Source organism: Athene cunicularia (genome assembly GCF_003259725.1).
Source record: "Athene cunicularia isolate RWA chromosome 5 unlocalized genomic scaffold, athCun1 chr5_part1, whole genome shotgun sequence".
NCBI lineage: Eukaryota > Metazoa > Chordata > Aves > Strigiformes > Strigidae > Athene > Athene cunicularia.
Genome location: NW_020799101.1, coordinates 35,481,044 through 35,497,670, shown reverse-complemented (window position 1 = coordinate 35,497,670; position 16,627 = coordinate 35,481,044). Strand labels below are relative to the sequence as shown.

The window sequence follows — 16,627 nt, the reverse complement described above, 5'->3', positions numbered from 1 at the left end:
CCGCCGCACAGACAGGGCCACGCCGGCAGCGGCGCCGCCATCCCGCCGCCACGGCAACGGGCCCGGCACAGCGCAGCTGTCCGGGGGGGAAGGAGGACAAGGACGCTCTCCATGCAGCTTCCCTCCGCCAGGACGGAGGAGACGGCCCTCCGGGGGACTCGCGGAGGCTCGGGCCCCGTGAGCAAGTGAAAGCTCGGTCGTGTGTTCATCCCTGGGACCAGGCGAAGAACAGCCCCGCCACCATCACCCCGCCCGGCGGCGGTACCGCCCCAATTACAGGCGGCGTTCTGCACTGCTCGCGAGCGTTCGGTGAGTCGGTCGCCATGGGAACGGCTGCGCTGCCGCCCTCCCGCGGTGGGGTCTTGCGGCTCCTGCGGTCATGGGAAAGGGCTTCCTGCCTGCTGGAACCTCCCGGGAGGTTATGTTTTGTTCGTTTGTATGTTTATTTTTTTTTGTTCTGGAGTCCCTTGTGTCTCAACTGTTGCTTATCTTCGGCTTCTTCGTTTGTGTTATTTTGGGTCTTTTGCACTTGCCTCAACACCCGCCCCGGGAAAATGAAAGAAATTCTTTTAAAAAGGCCTCACACGTTGGGGAACAGCCGCCGGTAGCGAGCGCCTAGAGATGGCCAGGGATCGCCGGAGGCTTTCCGGGCTGGCCCTCGCCGGCCGCTCCGGGATGCCACTACGGGCATCGGATCGGTCCTGGTGCAGGTGGTCAGTGGTGTGAAGGGGCCTCTTCAGTGGGTGACAGTTATGAGCTGAAATGAATGAACGAAGATAAACTACTCTTGTTCTTCTCTGCCCACTTCTTTATACTGTGTCATGGTATGGACCTGTATACGTGACTCTGCCTTGTTTCTTGTGCTGAAACATATACATGTGGGTCTTCGGAAAATTACTGGTGCGTGAATTCACATACCCAGCCAATTCCTGTGAATTCACGCAGTTTTCGCAGAGAACCATGCACTTCTGTTGTTTAAGCTCAAAATTGCGTTGGGACTGGGAGTGTAATTTGTTTGCATCTGGGAACTCCCTCTCTTTAGAACTACTGAATATAAAAAGCTTTTGGCTGCCTTATTTGATAGGTTCAAGATGTCTATAAAATACCCTCATTCTTTTGTTGATGCTAACTTTGCTAGTCCCATGTTTTTAAAAAAAGGAAAAAAAAAAAGCCATGACATTTCCTTTGTTGTGAGATTACTTTTAAGATTTAAGCCATTCAAAGGTTTTTTGACACTAAGCACATCTGAATATTGGGGTTGGCTTGATGGTATAAATATATATTTGTTCATATATTTAAAAGTGTATACCTGAGTGTCAAACTAGTCTGTATTAGAAAGATGTCTGAAGATTGAATTGCTAGAAGGGATTTGAAACTTGTTTAATCTACATCTGAAATATTACTGGGCTTGTGTTCCTTTGTTGCTTTATTATGAAATTGATAGTTTGGAAGGTTGTTTCTGTTTCTCAAATTTTCCAATTTTAGGTGACAATGGATATTACAAGGGGGAGCTTGGATAAAATTTCAAGGCCTGCATCTAGCTCAAGAGCTCATCTTAGCTGTAGATCTTTAAATACATCTATGGAGTTATTAACACCAGAGCCATGTTTGTCAAAGGTAATTCTTTTCACTTTCAGTGGGTTAGGGAAATTATGCCTAATTCTTAGTAGATTGACAAGGAAATAAGATTCTGCTTTTTTAGCTTCACATACATTTCTGGGCTCTGCAGGTGTGCTGGGGCATTATGTGAAAGTTCATGAATGTGGGCTGCTTCTTATGCATACATGGAATGATGCTTAATTTCATTTTTCTGAAAATCTCTTCTATATTTGCCTTAGAAAAGGCTATTCAGCACTACAGCTTGGAAAACTTGGTTGTCTTCCTCTTTATATTTAATCGGATTATTAAATAAATTATATTTTAAGGAAAAACATTTGAACTTCTGGCAGTGATGTGTAGATACACAGCTATAGACTGGTGCATGAACCAGTACGTGCAAAATTTTACCTCCATTCCAGTTGTGATTTTAAGTTGGAATAAAAATTTTTTTGCTTATTAAAAAACATTTGAGCAAACCTCACAAGTTAAATTTTTGACTACAAAAATGTTTGAATGTTTGATATGTTTGAATCAATTTTAAAAAAATTTTTGTAGTATTCCAAGAAATATGTCGGCTTCAGGGATTCAAGCAAAGTCTGTTGGAAGTAGGTGTTCATCCATCCATCCTCTGAGAAAATTATCGGGGATTAACTTAATTTTGGGAATGGGTTATGTGATATGGTTGTTCGGAGGTACAAAAAAAGGATTTGGGGATTAGATATTTAGATTGATTTACTTAGATTAGTCCAATTGTATTGTATCTCTGTTCACCTGTCTGTAGAATGAGATCATACCTAGAGGCTTCACAGAAGTATTAAAAATACATTTTTAAGGTTCACAGTTGGGAGTAAAGGTTAATATCAGATCTCTCTGAATCCAGGTTCTGACCTAAACATCATAGGCTATTGCATGAAAATTGTAATCTCTTGAAAGTGATGAATTAAGCATAAGATTTTCAGCCTTCAAAGACTATACAAAACTCCATAGTATGAGCAAGAGATTGGGATGCTACCAGAGCACCCAGAGGAACTGTCAGGAAATAAATGAGGCTGTTGTGCACACAGACTCTTTAACTGGTTGGCTGTACCCTCTGCTGCAGCAGAAATGGCATAAACCTTTGGAATCATTTCCTATCCTGGCAATCCTAAATCTGGCAGTCAGTGGAATGATAACCTTGAGAATCAAAGCGATGCCTAAGAAACAGAACTCTGTTTCAGATCTGAAAATGGTTCTTCTAGTTAAGAAGTACTCTGCAGTCTTGTACCGAATTTTTGTTAGCCTTTGTGATTAGTATGAGTATCTTTTGCTTCCTCCCTAAGATTTCTATTTTTATGAAGTAATTAATTTGCATTTCATAGGTTGATTCACCTGTCAGTTTGGCTGGTGGTCATCAAAGAGGCAGTCTAGAAGACTGCTGTGCAGAAGAAGACAAAGATGATGACAGAGAGAAATCTGATGTCAAGGACATAAGATCAGATCAGCAAACCACAGTGGAGAGTAAGACCTTCTTTCTTCAGAAGTGTATACTGAATCCCAATGAGTTTTCAGGTGTGAGCATGATGAACACTGTCTTGTGTTGTGACTAGACCAAATACCATGCTTGTATAGTTTGGGTGAAATTCTACTGGTGGAGGGAAAAGAGGATGCAAATAGGTAAAATTCTAGAAGAGAAGGAGGTGTCAAAATTCATACTATCCCTTCTCTTTACTGTCCCTTCTCTTTACTATTTTGAATGCATCTTTGAAAGAAATATGTTATTACTGTCATTACCACTACAGCATGTATGTCTTGTGGCATTTAAGCTGTGACCTGCACCTTGGTGATGGCCTTAAAAGATCAGGAGAAGCCATCTGCATGTGTTCCATGGAACCATGTTAGAAAGTGTTTTCGGTAAGGTGTTTTTTTTCACAAAGACCATGATCATTTCATAGAAACTTTTTTTCCTATTAATGCTCCACCAGTCCAAAAAATTGGAAATTTTGTTATAGTATTTAACAACTGAGCAATGCTAACACTAGTTACATACTTTAAATATAAATATGCAATATCTCATTTTAATGAAAGCACTTATAGAGAAATGCTTTAGATGTCATTCTTTTGGCATTCTATATATGGTAATAAATTAACTTTCTAGAACTTCGGAATATTTAAAAATAGAGAAGCAAAGGCCAGTATGTGAAGCAGAAAGTTTGGATCCCTTCTTCAAGTTTAAGAAAAAATTTTGTGACAGAATTGGGGTCAAAAGAAATCCCTTGATTCTTGCTTCTCTGTTTAACATGAGTCCTGGTGTACTAGTAGATACCATTTTTTAAACAATAATCCACTGCAGAGTATCCGTGGTGATCCCTAACTGACAAAAAATGTATTTTAGTCTCTTAATTGTTAACATCTCAAACAGTATCTTTAAAAGTTTATTTCACATCTCTTTTATTGTGAAAGGGTTTTTCCTGTGTTTTTCAGGATGTCTCTCGAATTCGGATTCTGGAAGTGATAGCACTGAAACACAGGCTTTGAAATTGTGTGAATCTTCCAAGGGAGAACCAAGTGATGCAAAAGCAGGTATTACTTTTCAGGTGTGACCAGTGCAATATAACCAGTGACTAGTGCAATAAAACTTTTTTTTTCCCCTTTTCTTGTTAGTGCTTCTAGGAGAGTTTGGGACCATAGTGTATTTGGGTGTATATTGTATGATATCATTATAAAGAAATATTACAAATTGAAAATGTATATGCATTGTGATATTCAAAGGGTGTTGGATGAATTATTTATTTAAAGATTATTTTATTAAAGGATATTAATTTTCTTTAGTGATATGATATTATTTGAGTTTTACATGGGTTCGGTCAATCTCATAATGCAGAATCCAGTGGCGATTCTATCTAGTGCCACAGTGCTGATCTGACATCATAATCATTTCTTCAGATCAGAAGTTGGATAGAACTCAACTTCAAAGCTTCACTCAGTAGTTTTAAGTTCAAATCCATCTGTTGGGTTCAGGCCAGTTGAAATAAATGCTCTTATCTTCTCTCCTTGGGGCTTCCCTGGAGCTCAGATTTTTATAGCTCTTCCCTTGTTGTATCATTCAGCAATTTTTATGGCATAAAGTAGACTAATGCATGACAGTAAATGCTTGGGATCAATGGGTGTGCAAAGCATTTGACCTCAAAAGATTAAAAAATGAAAAAGTATTGCAGGACACCGAAACTTGCAAGTCTGTGGGATAGGGACAGTGCTACAAGTGTGTCCTCTACTCTTGCTACGGAAGCTAAATTTAACCACAAAAGAGGGCAGAGCATGAAGGGGAAGAGCTAAAAGTGAACAAAAATGGTAATCTGCATGTTTAGGAAAAATAGAGACAATACAGAAATCTATTTTAATTAAGTAACGGTAGTTACCATAATATTTCACCATTCCTGTTTTTCAGAACAACATTTTTCTAGAACCAGTATCAGAATCTAGTTTGGCTGAGATAAGTCAAGACTGAAAATTCTATAACATTTAGAAGTAGAGATATTAGAGTCTCCCTTAACCCCAGAATTACTCAGTTCTATGAATTACATTTCAGCATGTATCCTAGTCAGGCTGAAGAAATTATTTTTTTATTTTTAAGCTTATTTTGACTGTGATTTTTGCTGATACTGTGGAGATTTGTCAAACTTCCATTATAAATTTGAATTTAATCACTTGCCCAAAATGGGGGGGTCATCTTCCCCCACACCCCCATATCCAACTGCTACAGCTCAGAGTTCGATTCAGCATTCTGTTACAAAGACTTTTATATTTTTTCCTCCTACAAACAGGTTTAGAAATGAACACGCTTGAGAATAATTATCCTCTTGTCTATGGTGGTTATCAAATTACTTGTACTGCTTTTTAGTTTGGTTTTTTTTTTTAGCTTGAAATGCTTCAAGCTAACTTTAAATGTATTCTACAGCAAACTCTTCCAATTTGGAATATTCCGAAGAAACAGATGTAGATCCTCAGATTGAAGCAGCTATAAAGAAAATGAATAAACTTGACACAATACTGGCACAACAACGTTTTAAGGAGAAAGCAATTAAAAAGCAAGGTGAAGAAATGAGGGCAAAGCTCTGGGAAGAGCTTCAGGTTAGAGGAAAATATGTTCTGCCTATTTTGTAAATAGTATATCTTGGACTACTGTCTTACAAAATTATTTCACAGATGTGTTTTATTAAATAACTCACAGTTGGCTGATTAAAGAAATGGATCTTAAAAAGTAACTTTGAATAGATTTTTAATATCTATTGGCTAGACAGGCTTTGAAAGAAGGCCATCGTCCTTAGAAATCGATACGACCAATAGCCAAATACACAGCTGCCTAGGTGTGGTTTACTAGCATAGTTTTATGCTTGAGCTCGCTACTTACAGTTATGATAAAGCGTGGCAAGAGCTAATGTCTGTGAACCCAGACCTAAAAGCCTTTATTTTGCTCTAGCGTGACTGTTCTTAAGCCCATTTATTTCATACTGTCTATGACTGAGGAAATTAGAGATGCCCCCTGAAGAAGGTATAAGAATGCTGAAGAACAAATTCCTTCACGTTATTCCTGTGGTGGTCTCCAATAGTTAAATGTCACTTTAAGCCTTGAAGCATGAGAGTTAGTATTACCTCTGAGCTTAAGTATTGTGCAATTTACAGGAATACAAATGTCAGTTGCTGAAAAGACATGATTGCAGCTGGTTTGACTGCATCTCCTAATTTCAGTGGGTTTGGATTCAGAGCCATATATACATTACAGAACTTTTTTGTCTTGTGAAATGTGCCTTCATGTAAGAGACAATACATAACAGAGGCTTTAAAGTTCCACCATGCCTTTATCATAACTTTAGGAGATGATCAGATAGCTCAAGAAGAAAATAAAGCTCTAAGTAAATGCTGCCACTGAACAAGGAATTTCTCACAGGGTCTGAAGTTCATTAGACCTGATAAGCAGACAACAATATTTTGCTGTAGAGTATTTACTTTAAAGCAAATAGTATTTCCTTTAAAGCATATATATGCCTTTATCTGTATATTTGTGCTTTATTTCTTTTGACTAGTCTATCAGAACCACTGGAAGCCATGAGGAGATAGAAAACACAAACCTTTTTTTAGCTTTGATCTCATCATGGCAGGATACAGCTGGTAAGTAAGAAAGAGAAGTAAATACTCTGATATAATTATCCTGTATTTTGATTAATATTCATATTTTTGATGGATACTGTAAAAATAAAGCATTCAAACCTATACAATAAAATAATATTTTCATGTAAAAGTACATCAAGGGAATATTTGAAAAATCAACGGAAACAATTTTTGCATTATCACAAATGTAGAAGTTGTACTTTAACATTAATTTTGTTTATAGAAACTTCACTTTTTCAAAGAACTAGCTACTCTAGAAGCGTAGAAATTCAGGATAAGTAGAGATTGCATTTTTTTTCGATGGCAAACACAGATGATTTCAGAAAGGATGCATGACTGATAACACTGTCAAAGTAATGATAGCAGGTACAGGGAAAGCAGAGTGGAATCCTGCTGAAAAACTTGGATGTCTTTATCATTTTGGGTTATCTGGGCAATAAGCAAGGAATTCAAAATCACTTTGGTAAACAAACAAAACACAAAGTTACTGGTGTGTGGTTACTGGTGATCTTGGAGAGTTTGCCAGTCTGGAGTACTTGCTGTAGAAAGGGCAGGCAGTTAAAAAAATACTAGGCCTAAAAATATTACTTAGAAGCCCTAGGGATGTGAGCACTGCCACACACGTATCTTGGAGAAAGTTTTCATGTGGGAGTGGGGGAGAGAGTGAGAAGGAAGCAATGGCAGTGCCATGGTAAGGATCTCACAATATGACAGGTCCCCAGGGAGGGAAATCCTGAACCTTTTTATGAATTGTTAACAGAAGAACCAAAGCAGTGGGACCAAATTTTGGTACCGAGTTATGTGTTGGAAAGCAATACAGGAAGATTTATGCACAGCCCATGTCTTGGAACTTAGTCCAAAAGGGAGTATGGGTCATTTACATGAAATTTGATACTGATTATGTAACATTTAATTCACTTCTAAAAAAATTTAAGATTCTGAATGTGAGAGAGAATTTCAGTAAAAGGGATCACCAAATAATATAGAGTATGATTCTAAGCTCATGAAAAGTCATGAATATTAAACATGAACTGATTTTTTTTAATCTGCTTTTTTTCCTGAGAATTCTAGGGAAGAATATGCAGGCTAGATGGAAATTTTAAACAGTGAAACTATGTTACAGATATGCCAGCAAACTATGCCTAGGGAGAAAAAACCAAAGTCTGACAAGATAATTTCTGACTTTCATCATCATATGACAATGAAGTCAAAAATGTTCAAAGTAGAAATGAACACACCGATAAGAATAAATGTTTGAATTTTAGTCTTTTAGTATATTTAAGTTAACATTTAAAACACCAAATTCTATAGCTGCATTAGAAGTAGACAAATGACTAATGTAAGACTGAGTTCTTTAAAGGTAAACACATGATACAAAGAAATGCAGGACGTGATACATAACAAGAAAAGACTATGATCAAAATTACAGTGAATACCAATAATGTAAAGCTACAGTTAGAATATGGAAAGAAAAATTTAAAAACTATTTAGAAGTGTTTTCTCTACCGAGTCAGAAGGACACAGTTGGAGTTCTAAAGCAAGTAGATGAAGCATGTTCTGAAGTATTGGTAGTTTTCTTCAGGAATGCACAGAGGCTGTGGGCCCTTGCAGGGACCTGGAAAAAGAAAATCTGGGTATTTTAAAACGTTATTTTTCTTTCTGTAGCTAGACTCTTACTGGGAGAGATGCTGGAACAAACTGTAGGCATTCTGCTCACAATGTCTCTATTGGGAGGGGCAGGGGGAACAAAACCAGACTGAATTTTTCAATATGCCATGTCAAAACTGCTCAAGAGTGATTTTAACAAATTTGCTGTCTCAGTACTCAGTCTCGGTGCTGGAGTTCTCACAGATGTGTCAATCATAAGCACATTTGCATCCTGTCCTTCATCTGTATACCTTGGTTGAAAGGAAACAGAATTGTGATGTATCCTGTCTTTTCTTGGGGAGAGAACGAAAATTTGAACTCTGGTTATTGCTGAGCAAAAATCTCAGCTTGAATGTTGGAAGTACGTGCATAATAATGGTAGCAGTGTGTGTGGTTAAAAACTTACTATTACAAGGTAACCTGCTTTTATTTCTATGCTAAAGATTGGGTTGTTAGGGGAAGAACACAGATTTTGATACAGGTGATATTTGAAAAGTCTCCAGTAGATGTCAGGGTATAGTAAAAAACGAGGAAGCAAATAAGACTGTATGGTTGTTAATGAACTGCACGCTACAACTCCTCTTCTATTTCAGAGGTAACTCCTTGCTGTAGAGATCACATACATCATATGAGTTCTGGTGTATTCTATGGGCAAAACCCTGCATAGTTTAGATTTATATTTTTCCTCCAGCTTGATCTTTATCTTGGGTTTTCTGTGACATGCTAGTGCCTTATTTTTAGGTCTTATTTATTTATTTAAATTCATGTCCTGATAGTTGCCCTAGTTGATACTTGAATGGAATGCAATTCATATATTTTGCTTTTCAGAGCTTGAATGTAATAAGGAGCTTTACTGAAGAAATTATATAGTGGAGCTATTTAATTTTAGCTTTTAATACGGCTGTGAAATCAAACATAAGTTCCAGGTACAAAATTATTAATAAATTATGTGTCCTAGCCTCTCAAACACGAAAAACCCCTCTAACACACTCGTGGAAGAAATATAAATCAGAAATTATTAAACAGCCTTAAATTCAATCCCTGTGCTCTGTGTAACAAAATCATACTTTCAGTTAAGTCCATTAAACATCATTATTACAGGATGTTGTTTTTTTTTTTCTTTTTCATTGTGAAAAACACATTTTTCATATGTGATATATATGGTTCTTTGCAGTACAAGTCCTTTTTTTGTAAGTGCTGCATGTATAGACTGCAAGTTAGTGCTGTAACTTATACTTCTAGTTGATATATGTCAATACTGTGATGGAATATTTTTCTTTGAGTAACTGAAACAACTCTTGCATGCTAGGATCTTTGAACCCTTTTTTTCTATGCCCTTGACCTAAGCCACTTGAAAGTCTAATAATTCATGCACAGGCAGACACCAGCTGGGGAGACGTGGATACTTTATTTTCATTGAGAGTTCTAGATGACTCATCACGTGGTGTCTGGAGAGGCATTTGAAATTTAGGGCCTTGGGCTGTGTCTTCTAGAATGTAATAACTTGTCCTGTATGGGCAGTAGTTGTTAAAAACAAAACCAGCCATATGAACCAGCATAATTATTCATGAGACACACCTTACACTTTTCCTCCTTCTTTATTTATTGAGAAATATGGTGGCCATGTAATTTATCCAACTAAATTTCTTTAACTTCCATGTGTGAGGTCTTATAGTACGATACATGTGAAACTAGATCTTCTTTAAATACATTTCAGTTAAATTTTACTGAAAAAATTCCTTGCAGATCCCTCCCATGCTAAAGAAGATGAAATAGGTACTTCAGTATTTCACACACAAATTAATCCAGAAGATTATGATTGCTCTAAAACCCAACCTAATCATGGTAGGCTTCATTAATGATACAGTTTGTATTTCTAGATATGGCAAAATGAACATGTTCAATGGGTGGGTAATGAAGACTTGGCATTTGTGGCTAGACCAATGAAATCAGAAGAAGCAAGGTTGCTTACTGGAATGGCAACAGTTACTAATTTTTTACAAATGATAAAAGAGAATAATTTTTTTGTGACTTACCTAAAACATTTCACTCAACATGCTAAGAAAATTTGTACTTTCGGGTTTATAAAACTTTTTTTTTTTCCTTTCATTGCAAAATGATGAGGTGTAACTGATTTGCTGTAAAATGTATCATTGGTTCTTCGTGGAAATTCTTTAAAAACATCTTTGCTATTATTCTACTGTATTGTAACTTTCATTAATAGGCTTATATTCAAGAAACCATGTAAAAATGAAGAGTGGTGCTGTATAGTTTCTGTCATTTTTTTGGTCTTCAGGAGAAATTGTATAGATGTGACAAACCTAAATCTTCAGACAACTCATTTTATATTTTGTTATGCTGATTATTGTAAAGGATGCATTGCTTTTATGGATCAAGTACTTTCTGGCAAATCCCAAACATCTGTGCTGATTCTTTTAGACATCATTTGTTTACATGCACTGTATAGAGGTTTTAAATGCTGGTAGTAGTGTAGTGTGTCCAACACTTCAAAATAAATGGAATTGTGCTTTTGTGCCTCTGTTCCCTCCCTATTTGAAATTCAAATTTGTGTGGTTGAGTAACTTCTCACATGTGTTGTGACATGAGAAGAATAGCTTCAGCTGCCATTGCTATCAGCTGCAATTGTTTATTTCTTTGTCATCTACCATTCTATGTAAACAGAAGGAATCTGTCTTCCTGGTGACTCCTAACATGACAAGGACATAATACATGAGTGTTCCTTAAGGTTAAACCACTGATAGGAGCAGAATCTGCACTTGTTAGAATGTGACTCTATGTTTTAATTTTTAAACCTAGACCTCAGCTCCCTTATCGTTTTATCACTTGTCCTAGTCTACCAGTATCTGGCCTTAACTTCTTGTTATTAAATGTTTCTTCACACTGGGTTGGATCAGTGCTGTGCTTTTGGTTTCTCTGTCTTCCTACTATGTGTCTTCATTCCTCCCTTAAAATGAAGCTAGACCCTCAGCTTCCACCTTCACAATTTCTGAGTTGTGCTGGAGCATCCTTACATAGCAATGGCAGGTTTCATTACCCAGTATTCAGGACAGCAATAGCTTCTGAAACTCCCAGCCCAGGTGTGGTTGGGAGTTGCTGTTGCTCATGCTATTCTGAGATGTTCTACATCCTTCTAGTTTGTGAATACGTGAAATAGAGATCCCATAAAATTTATGAGCAATAAATTACTTTTAGTATTTCTGCTGGAGGCTTTTGATATGGTTTCCGAATAGCTAAGACTCCCCGTTTTGGTTGCTTTTGGATTTCTGTGTAACAGTTGTTGTAAAGATATACCCTGAACAAGAAGAGCTTAACTTGTGAAGAAGAATATATGTATTAGTTTTATAATATTACTTTAGCAGTCTCATCAAGATTTGTTTCAAATCTTTGAAATTTGTACCAAATCTACCAAAATGCATATGCAAACTTTGTTGAGCTGCAGTCTCTCTTTTACTTACCCGTGGCAGTCTTCAGTGTATTCTTTGTCCCAGTGATCTGTATCTGTCCTTGCTTTACTGGAATGTTTTGAGATGTTCTGTATGGTAGCTCCCTCTCAAACATGATTATTTTACAGTTTGAGAAAGATCTAGCTTAAAAGTAATGTTTGATATAAGTTCCATGTTATGTTGGTGTTTGGTGTGTTTTGCTCATTTCAAGATACAACTTGTCATGTTTGTATTGATTGGTAGATTCTTAGATGATCCAGTTCCTTGATGGATTCAAGATGTTACTTGGTAATGTTAAATATAGTTTGGGATGCTTTCAGTAGAGGGTTGTGCATTTGAACTGTGACAGGGTTTTCTTGGTCAGATCCAACATAATTTACCTGCAATTTGAGAGTAAGTCTGATTGGTGAGAATGTTACACAGTTTTTGTCCATAGTGTGTGAAAGGATACAGGAAATTTATTTAATATCTTTGGGATGTTGCTTTCAATCTACTCACTGGGAAAAAAGAGTCACTTCCATGTAAACTTCCATAGTCTATCTTCTATTATCTAACACTTTAAATTTTATTTTTCTTGGTAGGCAAATACCCCACCCATTTTTCAAATCTCTGCTTTCCAAAAAACCAAAAACTACCATGCCTACTTTTGAAGTAATTTTTGAGACTTAGAAGTTGGTTTTATTTGCTTAGACTTGTTATTTAATGTGTTAAAGATTTGGTGTTCATAAAGGAATTGCTGTTTTAAAACTGGTAAAAGTCTCTGAAAAACAGAATTTATGCCTATTTTAGTACGATGGGTAGAAACTCACTGATGAAAAAAACATACGTGTAATGTTGTCAGAATATCATGTGGCTGTTTAATAGCTTTACATCTCTATGATGAGTTTTCTTTTTAAACAAAATTTGTTTTATAAGCTGTGTTATAATAATATCAACTATATCATCTGTTCTTCAGCTGTTTTATTTTAAAAAATGTACTTGATATGTCTCCAAATAGTTCTGTGGTTTTCAAAAAAATTATTGTCTGGTTTTATACTGATGATAATACTGAAACAATGATAGGGTTCGAAGGAATGCCGTGGCTTTTAAAGCCGCCATGTTTAACATTTTTGAGGTCAGAAGTCTAAAAGTATTTTAGCCTTCTCAACATTGATCTCATATAATAAAAGCTTAAAAATGAAATTAGATTTTGACAATAGTTATGTTTTAAATATAACAATATAGTTTATATAGATAATGAAAATGGCAATAAAAAGTTATCCACTTTACATGTTTGTTAAAGATTTAAATGGGATTGCTTTTATTACCGCTCTCATTGAATCAGAAAAGGAATGATCATAACTTAGCAACTTTTCTTCCCCAAACTTCAGATTATCCAAGTGAATTAGAAACAAATGAATTTCCTAATCAAACAGAAAAAACATATAGCAAGAGTAAAAATCAGGATTTCATTAAAAAGAACATTGAGGTAAGCATTGAAGCATAAAATCATTAACATTTTGTTAAATGTTAAATGAAAAAAATAGTATATAAGTATGTCTGGAGACAGATGGGTTTTTTAGTCAGAAACATAACATTACGCTAATTAGGCATAAATGAAAAAACCCTTGATGTTAAAAAGTGTTGTTTATGGCAGATTATAAGATAGTTCTCATCTTGGATGCTTATATTGGTGGGGATGTACTGCTTATATGTATTTGCTAAAGAGCGCTGGAAACAGTTGTTCCATTTGTGCCTGTACATAGCTTGTTTTGAGGGCAAACATTCCCTAAGACTTTCTTTAAATGTATTTACTGTTAAGTTAAAGGAAGAAGATGTTCTGATGCATAGGTAAGGAATTGGTATGCAGGTTACTCATGTGTAGCCTGCATGAGACCCTTATTTACAGAAGACTTCTTACTGTCAGAAAACAGCTTTTTCAGGCTTTTTTTTTTTTTTTTTTCTGTGAAGACCTAGTAGTTATAATGATTTTTTGATCCAGAGAAAAATATCTGCACCCTCACTATGTCAAAGACTGTTACAAGATTATCAATTTATTATATGTAGGCTGCTAGGTTTTTTCTGTCAGTATTAATTTGTATTATGGCAATAAGCAAGATTTAGATGTTAATTTCACAGAGTTTAAAAACTTTGTTTTGGTGCTGTTTGAGTTAATGGAGTTCTAAAGTTTGTTTATTTTTACTTTTTGTAAATATTTCAGCTAGCAAAGGATTCAGGAAACCAAATTGTTATGCTTGAGGGAGAAAGGAAAAGGCTAATTGAACTATTGAAAGATACAGAAGATGGAATTGAATTGCAAAGTCTTGAGGTATGGCAACTTTAATTTGTACTGCTGTGTTGTATTTGGCATATTTTTATGGCAAATCTAAATTTGATTTGGTTTTAGTCCTACCGTGAAGTAAGCTACTGAGATATGAGAGAAAAGCTGGACAAATCCAATTAGCTTTGTCTCCAAGAAGGAATTTTCTTTGGTTTCTCTGTTCATTTTACTCACACTTGGACATGGCTGGCCTCAGAAAAACAGCAGAACTTAAAAGTTCAACATGGAAGGAGCCTTAGAAGCGCACTTGGAGAAGAGATGACCTGTTTTCTCTGCAGAACATGTGAAGTTGCAGCCTATCAATCTGAGGGGCTAGTCCTGCAGTCTCAGATAGAAGAGTCAACAACTACTTAAACTCCCAAGAGTTTTTTGAGGACATGAACTTCAGAATGCAGCGATTGGGGAAATATATATTGATGGAGCTTATGTGTCCATTTAGAAAGATAACAGGACATCTTTGGGTGGCTTTCAACTCACTCTGTCTTAAAAGTATACAGAGGAGCCAAAGTCTGATTAAGTATTAGACATTTATGTTTGAACATAATATTGGTAAAGAGTGTATAGTCTGCATACTGCAGTGGACAGCAAGAGCTGAAGTAGACAGAAATACCCTTCCTCATGGAGAGTAAAAAAGCATGTTTGGTTGTCCTACCAATCACTGCTTCTAGGAGAGTCTGTGCCACCAAATGATTCCCAATAATGTGAAGACATCGAATAGTCTTTTGATCTCCCAGTTACAAGGAGATGGACTTTCTTTTACACTGCTTTGAGGGGAATGTCACAGTGAAGGAGTTCTCGGGAGCTCTGTTGTTTTACAGAAGTAATCAAGGCTGCTAGGATGGGAAAATAAAATTGGGCTTGAAATATGAATTGTACTAGAAACTTACAGTACTTTTGAACTCTATATTGAACATGGTAAAGATACGTGTTTTCATAGAATGAACATCCTCAAACTGTGTAAACTTGATGTAATGCTTCAAGAAACCTGGATTTTAATAAATAAGAAAAAATATTGGGGGAGGCGCTTGCTTTGTGTAAAGAAATTAGGTGACCTTCCTAATTTGTTTTACATTAAAATGTACGTTAAGTCTGTAGTAATGTTATGAACTTTTTCACAATATTTGCAAGTATACACTGAATCACAGCACCTAAGAAGAAAGATGTGAACTCTGTGTAGAATGAACAAAATATATCCAAGGTCTGCTTTCTGTTTTAATTTATACATTGAAAATTATGTGGAATTAATTATTTTTCAGTAGATTAACTTAGGTGTGAGAGAAAGGAACAAAAGCAAATGCAATTTTTTTTTTAAATTATCTCTTCCCATATTTTATTTCGAGTTATTTTCTAATAAGGTGGTGAAGACATCCAAGAGGTGATGCTCTTCATTAATCTTTTCTAAAATGTGTCTAAGATCCATCTTTATAAATGAGGTAAGGAGCTGAGCTCAGGATTTTCTTCATATGAATCCAAACTAGTTATGGAAACAGAGAACTAACCAACCCATGGTTTGTGACATTAAACAGATTTGTGATTTACCCAACTTCAGTGTGAATTCTGGGCTGAAACTCATTCAGTTTGTGGTCCAAAACTTTTCTCTGTACTCTAGGGAAACTAGTAAATATACACTATGTTTTGGCATTCTCAGAGCTTTGTGAGGCAAATATAAGTGGAGTCCATATCAGTCAGGAAAACCTGATGAACAAACGACTGAGATTGTATAAATGTACATTTTAACAGTATTTTAACAATAACTGTTCTTTCACAGTTAGAAGAAGCACAGAAAGCATAACATTCGGTGGTCATTGGTATGCAAAGGTTTAAAACTATCAGCCACACAGTGCTTGTGGTCATGAGACTTGAAAACTTCGACTTCTGTAAAATTGCACCATCTTCCTGTTGTGACCTGGCATTTGTTCCCTCATTTTACATAGAAAGCTTATTTAATTTGGGGGGGGCATGAACACTGAGCTTGCAGACTGACTTATTTGTCTGTGTAAAATACTCGTCAGTTAATGACGTTGCACAGAGATGTTTGACTTAGCTGATATAGTTTATCATTAAAAAAATGCAGTGGAAGGCTCTTTGGTCTAATGTTGATCTACTGGCTAGGAGAGTTGATTTTTATTGTACTTTTAATTTGTTGCATATTAGAAGAAGAAAGGTAAAGCTCACGAGATCATTGTTTAATTAAGCTTTTGTCTGTGCGTTTAGGAAAATGTTCAAGGTATTCTATTAGATCTGTTTGCAACAGGCTTGACATTATAGTCTCACATAAGGGTGACAAAATGTTCATCTGAAGGAGTACTTCATCCATCCTTTGAATAGGAAGAAACTGTGGGGAGAGGGTTGTGGGGGTTTTGTTTGGTTTTTGTTTCTCTCCTCTTGTTGGAAAGGTTGGTGTTTGATTAAAAATACCATCTCTTTTGTTCTTTTTTTCTGATCAAAGACA

The 16,627-nt window shown here is 36.2% G+C and overlaps 1 protein-coding gene across 5 annotated transcripts in view; it reads left to right on the top strand.

Annotated features, from left to right (window-relative positions):
• Positions 1–27: 27 nt before the first annotated feature.
• Positions 28–16,627, top strand: part of FSIP1 (fibrous sheath interacting protein 1) — an 84,273-nt gene continuing 67,673 nt past the window's right edge. Inside the window, exons 1-9 of one of the 5 annotated variants that reach the window (XM_026849600.1) lie at positions 28–354; positions 1,486–1,617; positions 2,958–3,096; positions 4,060–4,158; positions 5,534–5,706; positions 6,660–6,744; positions 10,138–10,236; positions 13,226–13,323; positions 14,056–14,163. In XM_026849600.1, the coding sequence (XP_026705401.1) occupies positions 1,492–1,617; positions 2,958–3,096; positions 4,060–4,158; positions 5,534–5,706; positions 6,660–6,744; positions 10,138–10,236; positions 13,226–13,323; positions 14,056–14,163 (927 nt within the window). In that variant the 5' untranslated portion in view covers positions 28–354; positions 1,486–1,491. Of the gene's footprint in view, positions 437–733; positions 901–1,485; positions 1,618–2,957; positions 3,097–4,059; positions 4,159–5,533; positions 5,707–6,659; positions 6,745–10,137; positions 10,237–13,225; positions 13,324–14,055; positions 14,164–16,627 lie in introns of those variants that run through there. The other 4 variants (XM_026849597.1, XM_026849598.1, XM_026849599.1 and 1 more) reach the window with 4 other exon arrangements.